This window comes from Artemia sp. Qi Xiang Cuo, chromosome 3, assembly GCF_049724085.1.
Source record: "Artemia sp. Qi Xiang Cuo chromosome 3, ASM4972408v1, whole genome shotgun sequence".
NCBI lineage: Eukaryota > Metazoa > Arthropoda > Branchiopoda > Anostraca > Artemiidae > Artemia > Artemia sp. Qi Xiang Cuo.
This window is the reverse complement of record NC_142796.1, coordinates 88,300,559-88,317,650: the sequence shown is the minus strand read 5'-3', so window position 1 is coordinate 88,317,650 and position 17,092 is coordinate 88,300,559. Positions and strand designations below refer to the sequence as shown.

At 38.1% G+C, this 17,092-nt stretch overlaps 1 protein-coding gene across 1 annotated transcript in view; it reads right to left on the bottom strand.

Annotated features, from left to right (window-relative positions):
• LOC148954712 (galactose-3-O-sulfotransferase 2-like) overlaps positions 1-17,092 on the bottom strand; it is a 45,967-nt gene that overhangs the window by 14,241 nt on the left and 14,634 nt on the right. The window contains exons 2-3 of the mRNA XM_089087213.1: positions 8,237-8,860; positions 3,454-3,621 (exon numbers count right to left, since the gene is read on the bottom strand). Of these exons, the coding sequence (XP_088943339.1) occupies positions 3,454-3,621; positions 8,237-8,860 (792 nt within the window). The remainder of the gene's footprint in view (positions 1-3,453; positions 3,622-8,236; positions 8,861-17,092) is intronic.

Sequence of the window (17,092 nt, the reverse complement as noted above, 5' to 3'; positions counted from 1 at the left end):
GGATGATGATAGGGCTGCCACGTGGATGACGGAGGGGCAGTCAAATAATGTCCTGGTGGTGTGAGGTGTTTTGAGGAGTATCATGAAAAGGTTGGCTCACGAATAACTTGAATCAATGGGTTGATTGCATGATGTTTAACAACAAATTCCTGAAAATGACTTGGAGGTGATGAAGAGGTGTCAAAGGGTGCCGCGGAGCAAAATAGTGTGGCAAAGATTGGGAATTGAGGGAACATTCTACTATTCTAGCGTTAGAAAAACGCTTAAAAGAGTATGACGTGGTGTCACAGGGGTGTCACCACGTAGCCAATTTTTATAAAAACAGTGGAAATAAGGAATAGGCTCTTTCAAGAATTGTTTTAAATTCCAAGTGGTGTGCATTACCTTGGACTATCACATTCTAGCACTGAAATGCTAAGTCCCGCTGTTAAAATAATTAATAGTGTTCAATTTGAATCCACGAGGTATTTTTGGGGGGAGGGTGTTAAAAATACCCTAGGGGGTGACGAAGGGGGGGGGGCGGGTGCCACGTGGATGGCAAGGAGAAGCTTCGTCATGCCATGGTGGTGTGAGGTGTTTTGAGGAGGATCATGAAAGGGTTGGTTCGCTAAAAACTTAAATGAATGGATTGAAGCATAATTTATAACATAAAATGTCTGAAATGTCTTGGGGGTAATGAGGAAATGTCAAAGGGTGCCCTGGAGCAGTAATAATGTGGCATAAGTTGAGAATAGTCGAAATATAATAGCGACAGAAAATATATCTATTGGGGTATTCAAGCGTTAGAAAATGCTTAAATCAGGATGCCGGGTTTCACAGGGTTCCACCATGTTGCCAATTTTTATTTAAGAAAAAAAAACATTAAAAAATAAGGAGAAGGCTCGTTCAAGAAATGTTTTAAATGTTTTAAAAGTGATGTAAATTGCCATGGAGTATTACTCCATGGTTTCGGTTGCGAAAAACATGAATCAATGGATTTAATGCGTGATTTTTAACAGAAAAATATCTTGAAAAGGCCTTATTAATGAAGATCGGGGTGTCAGAGAGTGTAAGAGGACCAGTAACAGCGTGACACAGCTCGGGAATCGATATGGTGTATTATAGAGGGCTTGGTTGCAAAAACAGGAACCAGTGGATTTATTGCGTGATTTTTAACAGGAAAATAACTGAAAAATATCTTATGTATGAAGATGGGGATATCACAGAGTGCCCGAGGACCAGTAATAGTGTGGCACAGGATGGAAATGGACATGGTGTATTACGGAGGGTTGGGTTGCGAAAATATGTACCAATGGATTTAATTCATGATTTTCAAAAGGAAAATATCTAGGAAACGTCTTAGGAATGAAGATGGGGGTTTCAGAGAGTGCCAGAGGACCAGTAATAGTGTGGTATATGTCGGCAATTTACATGGTTTATTACGGTGGATTGGGTTGCAAAAACATGAGCCAGTAGATTTAATGAGGGGTTTTTAACAGAAAAACATTTAGAAAGTGTCGTCGGAATATAGTTGGGGGTATCAGTCAGTGCCAGAAGATCAGTAAGAGTGTGGCGAAGGTTGGGAATTGACATGGTGTATTACAGAGGGTCGGATCGCGGAAACATAAACCAATGGGTTTCATGCGTGATTTTTAGGAGGAAAATATCTGGAAAATGCCTTAGGAATGAAGATGAGGGTGTCAGAGAGTGCCAGAGGACCAGTAATAGTTTGAGATTGGTCGGGAATTAACGTTGTGCATTACGGAGCGTTGGCTTGCGAAAACATGAACCAATGGATTTAATACGTGAATTTTAACAGGAAAATATCTGGAAAGTGTCTTATGAATGAAGATAGGGTTGTCAGTGATTGCCAGAGGACCAGCAATAGTGTGGCACAGGCTGGGAATTATCATGGTGTAATAAGGAGGGTTGACTTGCTTAGAATAGCATGTTCTAGACTTTAAAGTTATGGCGGGAGGTGTTAAAAGAATTTTTTGCGGTGGAATGGGTTCTGAAATCTATTATGCACTCAAAGAAACGATGCATGGTCATTAAAAGCCCTTCAGAAATACCTCTTAATATGGCTTAAATTTATTTCTTACGCGATTATCTGAAACTTAAATAGAAAATATTTTTCAAATGCGCTTTGTCAACTCGGGGGGGTCATATTCTTGACCCAAAGAAACGTGGCGTTTTCGTTACAAGCTCTTAATAGGCCTTAAATTTAACTCTAATAACAATCCTGTTCCTCTGGAATTGTCTGCTAGGAGCCCCATCTTTCTATAAGTAACGCATGTTTTTTGTTTTTTTGTTTGTCATGTTTTTTAACTGCTTTTTGAATGTTTTCTTTATATTATAGTCTTTTTTATTAATAAATTTGTATTTACAAAAGCCTTAATCCTTTAGATTCCTTTTTTGCAGGATACAGCTTCAATATCAAATAATTTACGTAAAGGAATATATAACACCGAAGATACATAACATCTACTGTCTAGGCCCTGTTAGAAAATCAATAACATTGTAATGCTTATGCGCTTTGATGCGGAAATCATTTAACTGAGTCAGTAAACGGAAGAGGATTTCTTATTGCATGATAATGGGTATCATGTAGAAAGTATTAGCCGAGACAGAATATTAAAAATGTATTATGGATCCAGATGATTAAGGCACAGTTCTATTGGATGGAAATGACCTTTCGACTCCTAACAGGGACATAAATCATTGAATATGGTTGTCTTTTGAGTAAACCGTTTTGAAAGAAAATGAAATATCAAAAACTATTATGTGACACCCTACGTACGTACCGTCCTCAGTTTAAAGCAGAGGATCCCCCCACGGATTCTAAAGAGACATAACACGTGATAATGTGTCATCCTTAAACATTCATCATTAAATAAGAACTCAAGAAAAAAGACCTGGAAAGAAAAAAACGCCTTGAATGGAAAAAAACGCCTTGAACGTCTCGACGAAAAATGCATTGAAAGGAAATGGAATCTAAAAAAGAATTATGTAACACTGATGTGTGCGCTGGCATTACATAACACTCACGTATACGCTGTAATTGCGTAACAGCCACGTGGGTGCTGTCATTATGTAACACCCACGTGTGCGCTGTCATTACGTAGCACCCACGTGAGCGCCGTGTTCCGTTACAAGCGGGGGTTACACACGGGTTCTGAAAAAACATGTCCCACAAGATTGTGACATCCTCTATTACATTGACGGAACACCTGACCATTTAAAGCAGGGACCGATCGTATTTCAGGGACATTTCTTCCCAAATGTAAACATTAACATAACACCTTACCATTTAAAACAGGGGTATTTCTTCCATGGCGTCACGGGCATCCAGGGTGTTGTAGAAACCTTGCTATGGGTGTTGCAGGATCCAGGGTGTTATAGGAATCCTGGCTATGGGTGGTAATTAAGTAGTGATGGGCATACTACTAATTAAGTTTGGTAGTCTAAACATACTCTTTATTATACAGGAACTTTACATCCAAGACCCCAAAACGACAGCTGGTGAAATTTCTCTTCTGTCTTCCTTCAGATATCTTGCACCTGTCCCTTAGCTGTTTGTTCAGGTCTCTTAACTTTTGTCCTTGAATTTTGTCGTCTGCTGTCATTTTTCTCATTAAGTCCCTGCAAAATTTAAAATATGAAAATTTAAATTTACCATATTCATTTCTTGTTCCTGTGCCGGTCTATGTACCCCATCCTTCCTCCCTGAGTAAACAAATTCTATATCACCTAATTTCATGCTTCATACCCCTGGGATATGAGTTTCTGAAACTCTTAATAAACACAGTTCGAATCGTCTGAATTCGTCAGTCGGAACGTCGATACGATAGTCTAAACTGAAGTGCTTAAGCCGGCTTGGGCCCATCTTGGTCACAACATGGTTTTCAGTATTTGGCAATGCTCTTCTATCAACAAGAGTTGAAATTCTGCACAGGCAATCTCAAGCCTATTACCTCTGACTCATTATATATTCATGCATACAAATATTATGCAACTATTGGGAGGCAGCCCATGATAGATAAAGTTAGATAGGAAGACTTTTTTCAGCCCGAAGACGCCCGTCAAAACATACCAAGCCCAGAAGAATTGTCCATTAGTCAGAATCCCGTGCAAATGCTGTGTCGTTTACTAGGTTGTAATTTCCTTGAGGGTTGCCACTCCTCAAGTGGGATAAGAGTTGACCGCAATGTCTCCCGTCTTGCAGGTACCCCAAAAGGGTCGAGACAGCTCTTTGCAGAGGCAGTTGCCCATAGATCTGGATCTCACGTCCTACCGCAGTTGTCCTCCTATAGGGGATCCTCCCGCGATGATGTTCTGTATCCCCATATAATTTAACCCATTACTAGGAGAAGGTTTGTAACTCATGGGACTTGTGGACAAACCAGTGGGAACTTTTGAGTGTACATTTGAGGGGCCGTCTTCCTCTTCCGCCTGTATTTATGACCCCGGGCGAGGGTGCCCCAGTTTCTATTATGGACCCCCAGGGACAAGGTCGCCCCTTGGGCCGTGCCTCCTATGGAGGTACTCTACATATATGTAAGGCGTTCCCCAATCGCCACCTGAGAACCCGCTGACTGGCCTGGGGGAGGCCAGGCCACTAGAATAGCCAAGGCTCAGGTTTTGTTTTTCACAGTTAAAAAATTTGGAAGAATAGTAAGATAAATCTGTAAACCAAGATTGGAATATTAGAAGCTACAGTGGTCAAATATGGCTCTGAAGCATGGACGCTCTGAAAAGTGGATGAAGATTTGCTATCATGTTTTCCAGAGAAATTGCTTAAGGATTGTTCTGGGTACCGGACTGACTGACGTATTTCAAACAATAGGCTATACGAAAAATGTGGTTCAATACCGCTCTCTAGGGCTATAATGAAAGAAAGGTTGAGATGGCTAGGGCACGTTGTGCGGTTGAAGGATGACAGATTGCCGAAGATTGTTCTTTTCGGCCAACCGTCTAGGGCTAAATGGAAAGCAGGTCGTCCTCTTCTGGGGTGGGCGGACGTCATAAAAAAAGATTTAAAGGAAATGGGAACTTCGTGGGTGGGTGTAAAAAGGGAGGCTTTGAGTAGATTGGGATGGAAGAGGAGCGTGCGTAGCTGTGTTGGCCTCAAGCGGTTTTGTGCTGCGGTGAGTTGCTAGTAGTAGTAGTAGATAGGACCGTTGCTTCGTAAACCGTTGGACCGTAAAGCTTCTTTGTCGATTAAGTAAAACGTTTGCTTTTAATCTATAAAACTGAGGACTAAAGGGGATTGACTCGGGAACCTCTCAATTACTAATTTAAGAGTAAAAATTTGGTCGATGCATCCTTTCTCCTGTCCAAAATTGCACCGTTCTCCTCTTAACATTTTATCTACACCATCTCCCAGTCTAAAAAGTACCATCATACTAAGAAGTTTGTTTCCTACAGAAAACCAAGCTAATACCTCTATAATTAGCACACACTTAACACCTTAACTCGTATCACCACCCTTATAGAGGGGTTTAATTGAACTTAACTCAAAATCGATAGGTACTTCCTCTTTTTCAAAATAATGGTCGTAATATGCGCTGATTTATCTCTGACTTCACGACCACCATGTTTAGAAAACTCGTTTACCACATTCTTATCACCTGGGTCTTAATATTCTTTGATCCTTTTAGTGATTAAATAAAAAAAAAGTTTTTTCAACTCTAAGTAAGGAGCAAAATTAAAACTTAAAACGAACAGAATTTATTATGTATATGATGAGGGTTTCCCCCTCCTCAACACCTCGCTCCTTACGCTAAACTTTTTCGGCATTTTTGAAAAGTTACTTATTATTCTAATTAAACGACCCTTATCTTTCAGGAGTCGTTTTGAAGAAATTGGGACAAAATTTTAACTTTACTACGGATATTACGGATATTAGAAAATCTATCCCGGACATCTTACCCTAATTACCCTTAACATCTCCACGCGTAAAATTGAACCGGTAAATAGAAAGCAAGACATATAAAGAAATTTCGTATGGGAATTCTGGCAAATTCCCCACTGTAAAATTTCCCCTGAAAAGGTCACCCCCTGGAAACTTCCATCTCCTTGGAAATTTCTCCCTGTGAAAAATCCCCCCCTGCAGAAAATTCGTCCTCTCCTCCCCACTGAAAAATCTATGCATACTTCCCAATAACAAATACTAATTGCAAACAAGGGGCAAATTTTACAACTTCAAGACCTTTCCCCAGGGGCTGTGGGGGATCATGCTATCTCCGAAGACAATGTTATTTTGCCTTTCACCTATGCTGATCAAAATAGCTATCTAAAAATTTTTATCGGACCATTTTGGGAAAAAAGTAGCGTGGAGGGGGCATAGTTCGGCTCTAATTTTTTTGGTCATTTTTTTTAACAGTTCTTAGGCTAGTATTTTGATAATTTCTCTTGCTCATTCTATTATATGTAAAAGAAAAGTACACCCCAGTCAGGTGGACGGTGTGAATTTTCTGAGGTCTGATGGTATTTTGACAGGGTGATGTTTTTCACTGATTACAACTTAATGATATTAACTTTTAACTATGGTTTAAGTTTAGTTCAAGAAGCTATGTGCATCCAGGATGCCAAAAGAGGTTATCTGCCATATCTCAGGAACGTCTGAGGGCATTAAGTTGAAACGTTTCGAGAATACTGAGGGAGATATTGAACTTACTCAAAAGACACTATGTGCATCCAGGCTCTCAAAAGGGCATATCCGCGATATTTCAAGAACGGCTAAGAGAATCAAGTTGAAACTTTCAGGGAGTGATAAAGGAGATGTCGAACTAATTCAAAAGACACTATGTGCATCTAGGCTGTTGAAATGGTTTATGTGCAATATCTCAATGACGGATAAGAATTAGGTTAAAATTTTTACGGAATATAAAGGGGGCAATTGAACTGAATAAAGGAACACTATGTGGACGCAGGTTGTCAAAATGTTGTATCTGTAATAACGTAGGAGCGGCTGAGGGCATTAAGTTGGAACTTCCAGGGAATTTTGACGGGATTATGAACTTACTTAGAAGACACAAGATGCATCGAGGTTCTCAAAAGGGTAAAGGTAAAAGGTAAATAATACAGCATTGGACTTAATAGTCCCTACCAGCCGGGTCACGCCACTGACCCCCATCCCAAACCAAATAATTGGATACACTAGGTTTCGAACCCTCGCCCTCTAGGATACAGAATCCGAAATCCAGCGCACCAATCCACTAGACTAGGGCAGCTATAAGGTGTATCCGTGATATTCGAAAACGGCTAAGGGTATCAAGTTGAAACGTTCAGGGAGTATCACAGAGGATGTTCAACTAAATGAAAAGACATTCTCTGCATCCAAGTTTTCGAAAAAATACATGTTTAATATTTGAGGAACAACCAAGGGTACTCAGTTGAAGCTTTCGGAGAGAGATATTGAACTAAATTAAAAGACACTATGTACATCTCTATTGTAAAAGAGCGTAAATATAATTTATTGGAAGCCACTAAGGGTATTAAGCTGGATCTTCCAGAGAATACCGAGAGAGATATGAGAATTCTTCAAAGATACTTTGTGCATCCTGATTGTCCACAAAGCTTTTCTGTAGTATCTCCTGAACGGTTAAAGATAATAAGTTGAAACTTTCAGAGAATGTTGAAGGGGATTTTCGATTAAATCAAAAGACATTATCTGCATCCAGGTTCTCCAACATCTGAGGAATGGCTAAGGGTATTGAATTGAAGCTTTCAGGGCATGTTGAGGAGTATGTTGAACTTGGTCAAAAGAAACTATATGCATTCATGCTGTCAAAGAGCGTATCGGTAATATCTCGTGAGCAACTAGAGATGTTACTCTGAAACTTCCACCAAATGTTGAGGGGGGTATTCATCTTAATCAGAAGACCAGGTTGTCAACAGGTTGTCAATCAGAATGTATCCAGGTTGTCAACAGGGCATATATGCAATACCTCATGAACAGCTAAGGATATTACAGCTACGAACTTAAAAAAAAGCAAACTGCGCATCCATGTTGTCAAACACATGGATCTATAATAATATCTGTAATATCTTGGGCAGTATCTCATGAACGGTTTCAGATATTAAGTTGAAACTTTCAGGAAATATTTTTTTTTGGGTGTTGAACTAAAGCGAAAATCCTATGCACAACCAGGCATCAAAAGAGCGCATCTGCTATATCTCAGAAATGTCTAAGGGTATCAGCTGTGCCACGTATACTGGTGGTGTTAGATTATTAACAGTCATAAATACCTACCGTTTAAAAGCTTTGTAGGCCTCCATATCGAATCTCAGCCAATTTTCAAGAACCCTCCTCTCCGTTTTAGAAATTTTATACACAGCTTCTTTGTGTCTGGTGTTTTGAGGTAAGTAGGTCATATATTCTAAGGGTACTCCAATAAGATTTCTTAACTGAACCACAGACTCTTCAAAGTGTTCTGCAATCATCACCAAGTCAAATGTTGCATTTAATTCTCTCGTAAAATCTTTTAAAGATTTGTGCTTGTTAGAATCGAAGCCCAGACTTCTTAGAAGCTGGTTTCTTCCATGAATATTATCTAAATGATCGTTCCTCACAGTATTGCTAGAAATTTGACTAACCAGTTGCCTAAAAGTACTGACATTGTAAAATTCCCTTAAATCCATGTAATAAAAGACAGATTCAAACTGTTCAACAGGGTTTCGCAGTATTGTGACGGCTTTGGGCCTATTGGGAAATGTTCTATCAACGGTTGTTGAATTCCAAACTTCTTCAATAAAGATATTATAATCTGTCATTTCTCCCCAGTTATTTCTTTCGACCATGTTTCTATATTCTTCAAACCCAAGGTTTCCGACTCCATTAGTTCCATCAATGAACCATTTATTCATATATGCAATCCTAAAAATAAATGAAGGGGACAAATTAAGATACAAAAGAAATCTAGTGCGGCAAAACATATTTTAAAAATATGCGGAAGGGAAATTTTTTCTTTTTTTAGTTTTTCTTATGAAAATACAAAAAAAGCATTTTTAACAAAGGTATCCCAATTTTTTTTTTTAATCTCTGAGGGGGGACAGAAAATTTTGGTAAATGACAAATACACCTGCATTCACCCCACTTTCCCTAATAGACATCCCCTGGCCTGCGGAGGATATAAGTTGGTACAAGTTCATAAATAGATAACCCAGAAACATTAAATAATTGGTTTTCATTCTTCTAGTTTTTGAGCCCTGCTCATTTTATTTCTACTCGTTTTAATTTTGACTCGGTTATTTATTGTAATTTCTATTCGTTTTGAGTTTCATTTATTTATCGATGTTGATTTGTGGTGGTTTTACAATTGATAGATTATTTGATTCTATTTTTCTTCATTTTTGGTTTAATAGTGTTCTTTACTTTTTTAAAAAAAATATATTTCTTGGAAAAGGTTTTTGAATTAATTAATGGTAAGGTCAACTTGTAATTAAAAAAATTAATAAGTTCTTTATGCACGAAATAATAATCAAACTGCGTACCAACATTGTTTTTCCCTGTATTAAGGCTGTGTGCTATTTACTGCGGCTAATGGTTCATTGTGTAAACTTTTATCTCTTAGTTTATGGTCCGTTTTCAAATATATAGAAGTGCATGTCTTGTTACTTGCTTTCTATGGCGTTCAATTACTAAATTTTAATAAACATCAAAATCAACTATTTTAGAAAGTAAAGTAAAAAAAAATCGAAACTTCTGTTTTAAATCAGGATTTCCGGTATCATTTCCGAAAAATTTATGAGGGATACGAAAACTTGTGATTATGTTGTTGAAGAGATAATACAAAGTACTATCAGTGTTCAGAGTTATTCGATTTATAAAAAGGACAGTTTTTCGATTTATAAAAAGGACATTTATAAAAGGACAATTGTATATTTCTTTACACATCCTTTGTCGAGAGGTCAAGAGTTGGTAATACAAATGTCCCCCTCCTACGTGCTCTTGGACGAAAAACCTCTAATGACCACATTCACCACTACAATATAAAGCACCTTCATTACATTCCACTCAACACTTATTTGGAGCTCTGTCAGTTAACACAGAAAACAAACAGAAATTAAAATATATAACAGAGTCAAACTCAAAACGAGCAGAAATTAATACGGATAGGGTGCTTAACCCCATGCTTTCTAAAAACCAGAATATAATTTTTACTTTACTGAAAAAAAATTCAAATGTACTGAAACAAAATGTGCATTGTCAGCATTCCTTAACATCTTAATTAATTTGCGATTTCTTATACTTTTAAAAGCGTAAACATCTAAAACAATTTTTTTTCAGTAAAGTAAAAAATTATATTCTGGCTTTAAGAAAGCATGGGGTTTAGAACCCTACTCATATTAATTTCTGTTCGTTTTGAGTTAGACTCTGTTATTTATTTAATTTCTGCTCGATTTGAGTTTCGTTTATTTATTGATACTGGTTTGTGGTAGTTGTATGCTTGGTAGATTATTTGATTCTATTTTTGTTCATTTTTGGTTTAATGAAATTCTTTACTTTTTTTTGAAAAACTTATGTTGTGGAAAACGTTTTTTTTTATTAATTTCTGCTCGTTTTATATTGACATAATCTTTTTCAAGGAAAAAGACTGATCCTCTTCTAAAGTTAAACAACCATCCCTTCCATAAAAACTTTAAATACCCCATGGGCATAACTTACAATTCTTGTCCCTAATCTCTGGGGTTTGTTTCAACCCCAAAAATCGTGTTATATAATATTTAGACTATTTTTGAATAGAATGGCTATCTCAAAATTTCTATAAGATGCATTTCAGGACAATATGACTTGTTTGGGGGGGGGTAGCTGCCCTCCAATCAATTTGACTCTCTAGCGCTCTTTTTAAGAGTAAAAATGATTGGAGGGCAGCCACCCCCCCCCCCCCAAACAAGTCGTATTGTCCTGAATTGCGTCATTCTGAGATGTGGAAAAGGGATAGGGTCATGCTGGATTTTTGGTATCTGATTGGCTCAAAACTTTTAGAGACCGTTCTCCAACCCAAGAAAATTACGTGTTTTTTTTTGTAGAGGAAAAAGTGCTAGTGGACCTGCAAATGGATCGAAAAACTGTTGGTCCCTGGTCAGTTCGAAACTCACAGCCATAAGTCCTCGGATCAAAAGTAACAAAGGAAATTTTGTGCGGGCACGGTCCTCCTCCCTAAAATGGGGCTCACATAAGGGCCAACACGCTTTTTCCAGCCCATAGGCAGATGGAAAAATGGAAAAAAGTATTAGCTTATCCCAAAACAGAGCCAGGAAAAGGGCCAAGGAAATTTTTCTGACGGCTTGAAACTTAAGACCATAAGTCCTGTGGATAAGGAAGCCGTAATTCACCAACGCAATTTTAATTTGGGGACACGAGCTTCCCAAAATAGGGCCTTAAAACCAGTCCTGTGGTTTTAAGGTTTTTAAAGTCCTGTGGATAAGGAGGCCGTAATTCACCGACGCAATTTTAATTTGGGGACACGAGCTCCCCAAAATAGGGCCTTAAAACCAGACACTTCTTTCAGCGATTGGCTTGAAAGCTTTATCCCAACGTCCTTGGGGATCCGAATCGACAAGAAAAAATTGAAAAGAAAAAACTTCGTTTTCTCAAAATGGGGATAAAAAGCCATTTTTTTTAATCGGGGCCGGCCCTCCCAATAGGGACCCAAAAATATATTTCTTTTTTTTCGTATGGGCTTGAAGCTTCCAAGAACTGTTCTCTTGAGCCAAGGGGATTGAATATTTTAAGGGGGGAGAAATTTACTAGAGGCACGGTTCCTCCGAAGATCGGGTCCTAAAAAGATCAAAACTTTTACTGATTGGCTCAAAACTTTTATCCTGAACTGTATGGATCAAAAGGCCCCTGATACACGAGTAAAAAGAGAAAAAATACTGGTTCTAGGAAAAATACAGCTAAAAAAGGACAAAATACCATTTTTGTTTTCTCAAATCGGCTTGAAAGTACCTGGACCGAGGAAGTCTTCATGCACTAAGCAGAATACAGGTGAGAGGCAGGGGCCCTCAAAAACTGTTTTCTTAGGGGGGGGGCTGCAATATTATACCTGAAAATCATCTGATGAATGGGTATTAAGGGGTCCCCAATTCACAAAATAAAAGGAAAACATGTACTATTTTTGTGAAACGAAGTTTTGGTCCTAAAATGCGTCACTAAACTTTTTTTCTAAACGACTTAAAACTGTGATTTTCTGGTCAGACTTTAATTTGGGGACACGGGGTTGTTAATGGTCTAAGAATCTTGTTATACTTAATCAATCAATCAATCAATCATTTATTACCCACAACTACAAGACAACAAGTAGTACGAGTGGAATATAAACATCATAATAAAAAAGAAAAACAAAAGAACTCAACAAACACTAGCAATTAAGTTAAACTAAAAAAAGAACAGTAAAAGATCGTTGTCAGTGCCAAAATTACAAAATGCATCTGCAGAAAGCTTTTTGTGTAGGTCACCGAGCTTTTGAGTTACATCCGTAACATGGAAATTTTTAACTAGATACCGATTTCTAGTCTATGGTAGCAGAGAAAGAAGAAATTTGCAAAATTTGAAATATATAACTTTAATCTTTTTTAAATCCTTTAGCTTACGAACAGAATGAACACCCGGAAAATAAAGCACAGAATGATCAGAAAAAGTCGAGAATAAGCGCCCAAGAGCTCTTCTGTTATATTTCCATGGTTTGCTGCAATTTTTAATAACTGAACTGAATTTTTCTTACTGAATCAGCATCAATCTGTTTACGAAAGAGAGCTAGACAATTAGAAACAGTAATACCAACCCACCGAAAGGAAGAAACAGAAATTACAGAAAATTCACTACATATCCGATGAGTAGACGAAGACAGATAATAAGATAAAATTTTATATTCTTCAAAATTTAGGGATAAACCAATATTTAGGAAAGACTGAAAAATTAATGAAACCATCTTAGAAAGAACAGACTTAGTACGACTAATCAACAGAATGTCATCAGCATAGGCAATGTAAGAAATATCAGTAGAACCAGAATAATAAGTGAGTAGAATGGCCCCTATTGACCCCACGAGTACAATACCCCTTCGAATCCCGATCCGGACACTTTTTTAAAAACTCCCACGAGTACACCAAATATGGGCATAGCCTCCCTAGAGAGAACACGTCGTTAATGGGGTCAATGACCTCTTTCTCCAGGTGTGTTTTTGGCACGCTCTCAGCGAATGTTATGATCCAGAAATAGTATTTGTTGTTGTTTCCGAGGCAAATGTCAAGGTCAATGTTGTTGTTGTTGTTGTAAGTGCACGCTCTCAGCGAATGCTATGATCCAGAAATAGTATTTTTTGTTGTTTCCGAGGCAAATGTCAAGGTCAATGTTGTTGTTGTTGTTGTTAGTGCACGCTCTCAGCGGATGTTATGATCCAGAAATAGTATTTGTTGTTGTTTCCGAGGCATATGTTAAGGTCAATGTTGTTGTTGTTGTTGTAAGTGCACTCTCTCAGAGAATGTTATGATCCAGAAATAGTATTTGTTGTTGTTGCTCGAGCCAAATGTTATGAGTTTCCGGGAAACAGCTAGATCCCCCTTCTCATCCAATCAACGAGTCGGTTACATCCCCCTTCTCAACCAATCAGAGGGCTGGTTACATATGGTTTTCCCCGTTACATAACAATTCGCCCGTGAGATTTCGTATATAACGGGCATGCAATGTGATTAAATTATCAGAAAGTATTTTGACACAGTGCAAACAACTAGAATGGATAGAACAATTAACATAATTGATGAGCTTGAGGCCTTGGCAGCCGCAATTAGCAATGTAAGTGCATTTTTATTTTCAAACGAATTTTCCTGGGACATCCTCCAGTATATTCAGCTAAAACGTAAATATATTCCTTTACCCCAAATCCCTCCCCCCTCCCAAACCATACAAACATCATTATAATCAATGGAAAACATAAAATATATTCTTTTTACCCTACCCCCCCCCCCTCACTGTTTTACAACAAAACTCTCGAAAAAAGAAATAATTATCCTTTCTTTAAATTTATGAAATTTTAAGTGTTCTATATCCTAGCTAAAAGCGACCATTGACGTCCGTCACTGTTGTTATTAACCGCTCTGGTTTTGACATAATGCTCTCCGTGAGGTTAAAATTAGCTGTCACCCCTTTTCCAATTTGTTTACGAACGCGGCATCCAAAGTCACACGGAACTTTTTCTCCGTCAAAATTAAATCCCTAAAATATTTTGTTTTACCCTCAAACCCGAACCCCCCCCCCCTCACTGTTTTACAACAAAATTCTCGCAAAAAGAAATAATTATCATTTCGTTAAATTTATGCAATTTTAAGTGTTCTATATCCTAGCTAAAAGCGACCATTGACTTCCGTCACTGTTGTTATTAACCGCTCTGGTTTTGACATAATGCTCCAGCGCGATGCATATAATTAGCTCTGACCCTTTTTTAAAGCACTTCCTGCTCGTTAGCAGTTCAGTTTCCAAAGATTTCACAGATTCAAAAGGATGCGACTAAAAACATGTTTTTATCTCTTGGATAACTGAAAAAGAACCATAGCTTAGATCAATGCTTCGATGTTTGACTAAATATTCACATTTTCAACGTTTAGTATTAGGGGGGGGATTTTCTTCAAACAAACTAGGCCGGCTTTTGAACGGCTCAGTGAGCCGTAATTCTCAGATTCAAAAGGATGCGATATCTTTCGGTGGGGGGAGGGGATATTTTTCCATGTCTTTTCTCAGGGATATTTTCCGTGGGGATTATTTTCCTCGGGGTGTTTTTTCGGGGGGTGGGGTAAATACCAGCTATCGTAATAGGATATGGAAAGATAAAAAATACCGTTAATACTTTAAATGCATCAAACAAGGCATGCTCAATGCAGGTTAAAACCAGAAAAGAACAGAAACGCCTAAAAATAAGAAATTAGGCTGACTTATATAGGCTGAATTTTGAACGGCTCAGTGAGCCGTAATTCTTCTTTCTCAGATTCAAAAAAAGGATACAATTAGTATATTTCACGAAATTTTTTTACGTTGTGCTTTCTTAGTGATAAATGCTTTTCTAGACAAAATTATGGTTAGGTTATATGGTTAGGAGTACTAATTTTCCTTCTGTGAAAAAGGGGGAAGTTGTTTTGATACTAATTTTTTCTCTTCTTTTAAGGCCAATTGTGAAGAATGTATTGTCTCCCCTCCATCTAAGAGAGCAAGAAAGGGTGAGGCAGCCCCAATGCAGCCTAGCAGAAAACTAAAGAGAGAGTGGGCGGATAACTACAATGCCGAAGCTACGCAAGATTGTGAAATAGCCGGCCCGTCACCCCCTTATCATACATTGTCGAGGGTTTTAGGAGCTGCCCCGCCTATTCAAGATCATGAGGTTGCCCTCCAACACGCGCGACCCGGGCCATCTGGTACCCAAGTGCAGCCGGGATATAAAAATGTAAGCATTTTTACCTCTAGTTATAGAAATAAATATCTATTTCTTCCATTGTTTTTTTAGTCTTTTCTTTTTCACTATTTTTCAACACTGTGTAAAAGTTTGTCTCAGAGATATTAAAAAAAATGTTATTTTCTCTATAATCCCACACCAATTGTTTTAAATTTCTCTGCTCCCCCCCTCCCTCGGAGATATCTAAATATAATGTAATTTTTTGCATGTCAAAGAAACCGCTCTTTTTCTAATCTTTCCAATTTTACATTGTAGACATCTTCGCTTTCTCATAATAATATTTTTAGCTAATTTTCTAGTTTACTGTTAGATAACCTTTTTATCACAAAATGCTATTTTTCCTAGAATATTATAGTTTTAAGTGGCCTAGAAGTAAACCTTTTATTTCATCACAGTAAAATTATTTCAGAGATAATAAAGGACATTGTTCACCCTTTTAAATCAGGTCACTGTTATCGCATACATTCAGCAGTCTGCTGAATCGGCTCGTAGTGAAGTCGAAAAGGGATACTATATCCCGGACATAATTTCCTCATAGAAAACTGCCTTTGCGTTATAAACTACCGTTTTATTTAAACACAATTTTCTATTAGGAGGCTATAAAGTAAAGACCACGGTTTTTTCAAAAGATTTTTAGTTTCTACCCATTTCTTCCATATTTTCGCTTTTCGATTTTTTTTCAACACTGTAAAATTAAAATTTCATAGATTTTAAAAGATGTTTTTCCCCCACTCAATTTGTGTTGGACAGAGATTATAGCATTGCAATCTCTTACACATAGGCGTAATTCTAATTTGTGTAACGATTGTCTAGATCAACTTGCCAAGATTTTGCATGGAGAGACATTCCTGAATAAGAATTAACGGTTCTCGAATTTAATTGTACTGTTTCCCAGAGAATACGCTTGGAAACAGAACAGATACGAGATTAAAAATAATCTAGGCTCATTTGGAGTCCTAGACAACCTGTACGGGAAGTAGGCGAAACGACTTATGCCGCCTAACAATACGGTTTTTTGGGACATTATGTAAATGGCCGGGAGCCGCGGAGCCCGGAATGCGCCGATGGGTCCGGGAAGCGCTGTGGGGCAAGGTTAGGGAAGCACCGGGGGAAGCACCACGGGTTCTAGAAGCGCCACGGGTCAGGGAAGCGCCACAGGATGCGCTGTGGGCCGAAGAAGCACTACAGGATGCGCTGCGGGCCCGAAAAGCACCGCAGGATGCGCTTCTATGTCATATCTTAGATTATCTTAAGTTGGAACTTTCAGTTGAATTAACCAAATGCTATTATGCAATAATCCAAATTTTAAAAGTAGGGATGATTTGAACACTTTGAAAATAAGCTATTTTTTTCATTTATAGATTGGACGACCATTGGTCCCCTACTCTCCGTCCAGTGAAGAAGGGGAGGAAGAGGCAATGGAGTTTCAGGACAACGAAACATGGGACGATAGCATTTTACATGACAATGAAATACCTGATAATATTGATGAGTTTATAAACGATTTTCTTTTTAAAGTAGTTAATAGCACAGTTGAGCTGATAGATTTGAGCCAAAATACACTACAGCCTTTGGAGGATTTTACACACGAATTAACTGGGAACCCTTCTCCTCCTCCTCCACCAGCCTTCAATACCCTAACGAGTCCACTTCGAACAACT